This window comes from Gadus morhua, chromosome 20 (genome assembly GCF_902167405.1).
Source record: "Gadus morhua chromosome 20, gadMor3.0, whole genome shotgun sequence".
Lineage (NCBI taxonomy): Eukaryota > Metazoa > Chordata > Actinopteri > Gadiformes > Gadidae > Gadus > Gadus morhua.
The window spans coordinates 5655788-5663880 of record NC_044067.1 but is presented as its reverse complement, the minus strand read 5'-3'; the positions used below and the strand labels follow the sequence as shown (position 1 = coordinate 5663880).

The 8093-nt window shown below is 42.6% G+C and overlaps 1 protein-coding gene across 1 annotated transcript; it reads right to left on the bottom strand.

The window, feature by feature from the left end:
* Nucleotides 1–2071: 2071 nt before the first annotated feature.
* LOC115533262 (C-X-C chemokine receptor type 4) lies at nt 2072–4258 on the bottom strand. Its single transcript, XM_030343680.1, has 2 exons — nt 4115–4258; nt 2072–3744 (listed from the first exon to the last, which is right to left on the bottom strand). The coding sequence occupies exons 1-2, from the start codon at nt 4130–4132 to the stop codon at nt 2635–2637; spliced, it is 1128 nt and encodes a 375-aa protein (XP_030199540.1). The 5' UTR covers nt 4133–4258; the 3' UTR covers nt 2072–2634.
* Between the last annotated feature and the right edge of the window lie 3835 nt (nt 4259–8093).

The window sequence follows — 8093 nt, the reverse complement described above, 5'->3', positions numbered from 1 at the left end:
TGTGTGTCTTGCCATTTGTTTTTACTCTGTAATATCCAGAAAAAAAATACTATTTAGAAATGATGCAATGTATATGGATAATACACTTTTGTTTCATCATATTATTATGATAAAATTGTCATCAAAATTACAGTTTGACTCCTGGTAAGCTCACAGGGAAAACACCCAACGTGTGATTGATCAGAGAAGGTTATAGATATTTAGGCACAAGATTGATAAGTAACATTATTATAGAGTTTATAGTTTAAGTATAAAGTATAAAAATTATCAGCACAGAGAAGTAAAAGTTAAGAAAGATGGAAAGTCCATCTCCTTACCCTAATGGTTAAACAGGCCGGTTTGGTAGAATCATGCCATTTGGTGCAAATGGATGATTGATGCATGGCACTGAATAAGGTTAGGGCCTCTCATTCCCAGTGGGGCCATAAAAACATAAAATGTGTGCACTTAAGTGTCCACAAGAATTAAGGTCACTTTGGATAAAAGGATCTACTGACTCACATCTGTGATGTTACTAGGAGGATGGTAGTGTCTAGTTAACCTGTCTGGTTGTTCTCTATCCAATCCATATACTTAACATATATAGATTGGTCTACATGTCTACAAGTTGTCCCACAGTCAACCCCAAGATTGTGTTTAACATGATATAATTTATGGCACAGAAAACTATGTGAAGTAACTGTGTGTCTTGCCATTTGTTTTTAGTCTGTAATATATTTTAGCAGATAATTCCACATGCATAGAAAGTATATCGTAGAATTGAATCAGTTAATTTATATCAACACATAACACATTTTGCGTATGTGTGTAGGAATGCACAAACAGATCACCGAACAAGATAAATAAATGCAGAAAACAAAGTTTTTTATTGCAAACGTCTTGTGATTGCGATGGTTGTTCTTTATTCTGGTCTCGTTTAAACTTCCACAAGGTATTCTGGGGCCATATAGAAAGCGGGGGTTGAAGTGGATTCAATTTCACTTACTGTGAGTAATGTGTTAATGCCACTCTCCTCATTAATGCCAAATGAGGCTGCAGAGCCCTTATGCTAATCTATACATCATTCTACAGCATTAACAACTAAAAGCAAAGAGACACGGCTCCTATCCTGTTCATTGTGAGCCGCTTGCAAGCAACAAGACTATTTTTTCTATATAAATGCCCATAAACCTGAAAAAGACCACTTAACACCTTTTCCCTCAGCTTAAGACATGGAAATGTCCTGCATGCAAATTTCACAATGCGTAGGAGCTATTCTACAACTCTAGCCCTCTCCCCTGCCATTGTCTGTCTGCTTCCTTTGGTCTCTGTCTGGCTCCAACAAGAACACGATTCAGGCGGCAGGGCAGAATATAACACAGAACCATGGATTAATGATGAAGGAGGAACGGTGAGAATTTATATCTATATATATAAATCTCAATTGAATTGTCCTTCTGACTGTATACAGTCATGCGCTTAATGACCTTTCTTTCACAAGTCGTTAGGGGAGTCAATGAAAGCTACTGATGGGCATTTACAGATTGTAAAACGCAGCCACCCAACCCATGTAAGGGCTGTATTTGCTCCTTCTCCCTCTTTGTTTGGTATCAACCATGATCCACTTGAATGGTGTTCATTTGAATGTTTTATGGGTGGCTAGGCCGCCCATATTGCACCCATGGCTCCAGGACTGGGCTGGTTAACCCATTGACCCATTTGAGATTCAATTTGCGGGGTGGATAAAGAATACACTTGTTTACCGTCCCGAGGGTGGTATATCTTCCCCATTCACAAAAAAAACCCAGAGGACACGTTATTTATGTGTTTTAAGAAAGCCATATGGGGGCTAATCCGGCATGATGCACGCAGCTTTTGTGTCATTGCTGCTTAAGACGTAAGAGCGGACAGATGTTGTTGTAATTAGACGGACCACGTGTTCAGTCCGCCTCCTTCTGCTGCCTCTCTCTGCCTGGATCAGGTAGAGACATTTGTGTTCCACCAACCCTTTCACCGCCTGGGGGCAGGCTGCAAGGGGAGATGGGGTTGCAAGGGGAGATGGCTGGGTAGAAATGTAAACCACACACACTCGTTATAGGGGCGGGAGGATATTTTATTGTAAAAACAACCCAACAAACACACAATTTGAAATGACGTTTGGCTTTTGGTACAGATAAAAAATAAGCAGCAGGCATATTTTTCCAGTGTGAGCGACCGAAATAAATAATAGCTTTTAGATAACACCACAAATCTTAAGTGCAAACACACAAATGCTCAGATATATTTACACAATTTACACACATTTTTTAAGCATCAACCACTCCAAGAACAACCACAAACGGGGTTTGAATGCTTCCCCTATTAGAGGTATTTAAGAAAAATACAAAAACAGCTGGAAAAGTCAGCTTCGCAAATCAAGAGACATGACAAATGGAACGAATCAGGCACTGCCCGATGATAAAAAAAAAGTAAAGAAAGTTAAAAAAAAAACAACCTCGTAAGAGACAAGAATAGCTACAGTATTTCAGTAAAGAATAAACACGTTTTTTTTACAAACATATACAACTCCTAGTTAGTCCGTTGATATAAAAGCTTAGTTTTTTGGTACGTCTCCTGAGAGTAACAAGTACAGGTACTTGTACTAAAGAATGTTTATTAACTGGACAGAACACTCGAAGACTCCGACTCGGACACCGAAGAGATGGGTCCCCTCTTCTTAGTCATGAGGTTCTTCTGACTGGACTTACTGCCGTTTTTCAGTGCGTTCTTCGCAGACTTCTTGAACTTCACCCCCAGGAAGGCGTACAGGATGGGGTTCAGGCAGCAGTGGAAGTAGGCCAGTGCCTCTGTGATGGACATCCAATTCTGCACCCAGTGGTCCAGCGTACAGCCGGAGGACAGCACTTCCAGCTGGATCAGGGTGTCCACGAAGATACCCAAGCAGTAGGGCAGCCAGCAGCAGAAGAAGCACAGGATCAGGATGACGGTGGTCTTCAGGGCTTTCCTCTTCAGCACCTGCCCCTTGGATCCCTGGGACAACTTCATGATGATAATGCAGTAGCAGGTGAAGATGACCAGACCCGGCAGCACAAAGCCCACCAGGATGTGCTGAAAGCGGAACACGGCCATCCAGATGATGCCGGACCCCTGGGGATAAATGCGCTCGCAGATCAGCCTGGAGTCCATCGCCTCCCTGGGGTCTGCTCCGTTGTTGAACCGCATGCCGCTGTCTACGCTCTCCCGCACCTGGGCGAACACCAGGTCGGGCACGGTGAGCAGTAGGGCCGGGAGCCAGACCCCCACGTAGATCACCTTGTCGGCCAGCAGTTTTCTCATGGCCTGGCTGTTGGTGGCGCGCACCACGGCCAGGTACCTGTCCAGGCTGATGAAGGCCAGGATCAGCACGCTGCTGTACACGTTGAGGGTGTAGATCACGTGGACGGAGACGCAGAGGAACTTGCCGAAGTACCAGGTGCTGGCCGCGTCCACGGCCCAGAAGGGCAGCGTGAGGACCAGCAGCAGATCGGCCACGGAGAGGTGAAGACGGTATTTGTCCGTCATCGTTTTTATCTTTTTTTGGTAGCCCATGACGAGCACGACCAGTCCGTTGCCAACGACCCCCAGGAAGAATATAATCCCATATACGATGGGGATGAATATTCGGTGGAGGTCGTTGCTGAGCTCCCTGACACACGGCGACATAAAGCCGTCCATTTCAAAGTCCGAGTCCCCCGACTCTTCCGAGGTGTTATTCAACACAAAATGCTGAAACAAACAAGCAAAAAAAAACATCGTATTAAAATTTAAACCTAAAGCATAGATTAAAAAACACTGCAAACCTGGCCGCCGTCAGGCTAGGACCAATCAACTCTTATCACGTCAAAACGTGTTAATTACCGCGTTATCAGGACTAAACGGGGCACACAAATACACCACCCATGCTCTCGGCTTACACAAACTACACAACGTTTACTTTCAGTATTTGCAACAAAACTTTTAAATGTATATGATCGGACAAGATAAGGCCGATTAGAATCATGGGCCATTGGGATATATCTATAATGCGCGTTAGAAACAAACGAGCAAAACAAATCAAAAAAATGCAAATCAATCAAAAACATCAATTAAACTTTACCTCATCGTAATAATCCATTTTGTTAAAGTCCGTAATCTTCCAATGTGTTTTTTGGTAACCTGGCCCACACGTGAGCAGGGCTGAGAGCAATAGGTGTGTGACTGTGAGCAGTAGGGTGGGGGCTCAATATAGGCTACTACCAGACCCCTCCCATTATACCCCCACCCCCACAAGAGGAGGAGCCAGGCATGACAAAAGTGGAAGTCCCTATAGTTGGCAGGCTATAAAGCAACCTCATCCCTTCACCCACCCACCACAGTGCAGAGACGATGCATGCAACTTCTGAGTTGCCTGTATCAACTGTATAGTCTAACTTTGTTTTAGAGGTCCGTTACCCTGCTTTGTTTTCTAACGTGGATTTTGGTGGAGGGGCCCTGTAAATCATGCATGTTTATCACTTGTTGAAGGTAGAGATTCAACCCACGTCGGATCGGATGATAACTAATTTATCACCTAACTTGGGTTGAATCTCTACCTCCAGCGAGTCTTTTCACTTTTCAAGTGTTAGGTCTGCGCACTCAAGTGCCGAATTACCCAGCCCCCTCTCTCTCACACACACACACACACACACACACAAACACGCACGCACACACACACACACACACACACACACACACACACACACACACACACACACACACACACACACACACACATACACACACGCACGCGCGCGCGCAAACAGACTCACACGCGCGCGCGCGCACGTGAGAAGGAGACCCAAACCCTCTCACGGGGGGGACTTGAATCAAACACTTCATAGCCTCTGAGGGCAGCCTAATCCATCTCCAGGAGTACTCCACACCGCTCCCACCCTCTCTTATTTCACTTAAGTTGGCGTTGACAGGGCTCGGCCACACTCTACTTCGCACCTTCTGCATAACTATGATCTCAGCTAAAGCGAAGAAAATAGAAAAAAAAAAACCTGACCATCGCGGCTCCACAATACGTGACGTGCCCGTCTCTTTGAAACACGATAACAGTGGGATTTAGAGTAATGAAGAGCATTTAGTAGATTCGCTTGCTCTGATTTATATTTTCATGTAAATGTTTCAAGTACCCCAATTGTGAAACGTGGTTGATTTGTAAACAAACAGTCCAAAACAATTGGACCAGAATAAAATTAGAATCCGTAGGCTAATCCAGTATTATTTAAATCATGCAGGACACACGTTTTAAGAATGGTAAGTGAATTGGATTTGGACCAATTCAATTAGCTTTTTAGGGTTTATCAAGGTTGTTTTAAAAATAATACTGCTTTGTCTCACTTCAAAAATGTGTGCGTCTCTCTCTGTCTGTTTGCAGCGCAGTTCCTGCCGAATAGAATGAGCACTGTATTGATATATTGCTCTTATCACATACCCTCAGTGGCCAACAGTGGTTCCTTATCCGCCTTCATTCGCTGCACAATCCTTTATAAATAATGTAATTAGTCACTATTGCGTAAAAACGACTCATTCGAACCGTCTCACATTCTACCAAAGAAAATACACTAAAATTGTCTTTTGGATTCATAGGCTATGTTTAGCCAGTCTGGCCATGAAAACCAAGGACATTTAAAAATATTCTTGAACATTGATAAACACACATTATGGAGCCTTGAAAAAATATATCAGATTGTGTCTGTATGCCCTGTGCTATGAGGACATACTTGTGAATGATAAGAACCAATTAACAAAACTAAATAGTGGCACATCTAAACAAAATGTATGTATACAACACAAGTTTCCAATTTTAACATCATGGAAGACTCCAAAATATATTCGCCAAAGTAAATTTACTCTTAATAAGCTGCATGTTCATCCAAACACATTTTCCTCAATCTCAATTCTCAGCTCCAGCTGCTTTCCCTTGGGGATCAGAACTACAACATGCTTATGTCCCAATAATGAGGATGAAACAGCAACAGTTATCTAGGAAAAACAAGAAGATGAAAGATGGGGAGGAAAGAGATTGATGTTTTTGTTGTTGCTAAGAGACCACTTAGAGGGCAATGGGGATTTGGTTTGGTGGTGAAAAGTGAACAGAGCCACTTGAAAAGATCTCAGCCGATGACAAGGGATACGTCAGGCAGCATGTCTTGCGCTGCTGCATTAAGATTCTACTTGTAAAAAAAGCCTTCAGAAACATACCCATTCTCTTAATGTGACTATTTAGTACTACAGGGTCTTCCAGAGTCATTATTCATGATTGGGTTAAGGAAAGGCCATTTGTAATTGATGGGGAGTATTCATTATAATTTCTACTTTGTAGGTTATTATCCTGTGACAAAGAAAAAAACTGTGACAAAGCATCCCAAAAATAAAAAATGTGTCCCTGAGGCAGATTTAGTGTTTGAGGTAGATTTAGTGATTGTTAACTGACCAATGGGGGCAAACATTTGCAAACACATAGACAAATATTATTTCCTTGCAAACATTTGTCATCGCTGTGCTGATTTGCTCTGTTGAAGCTTGTAAAATTCCAACTGTCAAAAGTATTTTTGCATTTCGTTTACATCATACATGATATTTGGTAACTTCAGTTTAGTGCGGTTTAGCAGTTGGTAGTTTAGCAGTTGCTCCACTCAGATTAAAAATACAAATTGAGAAAACGGTGTGAACCACAGTGAGATTGGGGGGGGGGGGGGGGGGGGGGGGGTAGCTCGGCATAGGAGAATGGGCATTGAAATGCTTCAGAAGAATGGCTGCAAGATAGCGACGGGAATGCGGGGTCCCACTCCGTCAGAGAGGCACAGATCCTCCGGTTCAAACTCACGGCAGTGGAGGTGGGTCAACGATGGGTCACAGGTACTGACGGCATCAGGAGTCCGGGAGTTCTGAACTATGTTTGATGGGAACACTTTTTTACGGATCGGGTGGCTATGAAAATGAAATGAACTGAAGTGTCTAAAATAAAGATATTCTAACACTGTTAAATGGATGCATGGTCGGAGTCCATACAAGCATTCATGCTAAGTGCTCTCTTTTATTATCACAGTGAACAAGAATCAATCATGTGCCAACGGAAATATAATATATACATAATATATATCCACACTTCCTTCACTCAACTATTAATAACTGTTGAATTCAAAATTGGATGCATTTCAATATTTTGTTCGACGTGAAACATTCCAGCGTGGAATCTCTGTGTTTTTACATGACAAGTAAGCACTGGAATGCTTATGCATGTTTGAGCACCCAGTTATTTTCAGCGTTCATGTTGGAATGTGTATCTTTGATATCAGTGATATCACATGGCAAGGCACCCAAACCTGCCCCCCTTCGCCCCCGGTCCCTCACACATCTCCCCAAGGTCTGTGAGTTTCTTGTGTTCTGGGATAGGTTGGGTCGGGGAAGGAAGAGATATCTATCCCCATAAGCTTACCTTACCTAATTTCTTTATAACATGATGTCTTAGTCTGTATCTGAGGTTAAGCCTATTTGCCACGGGCATGTACGTTTAAATCTGCACTATGTTACCTTTTCATTGCTGCCAACACGTTTGTTCAATATAGATTGAAATGTCTAAGAAAACATAAGCTTGGTTATTGGAAAACCCTAATCTCCTTCTCCACCGTTGATGAAAGACTCTGCTACAAAGCTGGCATAGAGATTATCCCTCCGTGTTTTTAAATATAATACAGGTGTCAAAGTGAACATATCCCACTTTTCGTGCATTTGTTTGAGACACCAGACATAAACAGACATAAACATGGCAATCCGCACATCCAGTGTTGTAGGAGATATTATGTAAACCAATCTGTTAAAAAAAGGAGGGGAAGTGGAATCGAACCTCCAGTTCAAGATCTCTGAATACATACTCAAAGGATCACGTTTAATTCGGACAATAGGCCTACTTCCAAGACAAAGCTGTTCACTTATCTCGAAAAGGCCCCTTCGAAACTTTTGGTACATTTGGCTTTCCATTTGTGGGCTCTGCAAAACTCTTTAATTTAACCTAAGGACTCAATAGTAGCAGTAGTTTCCTGACAATG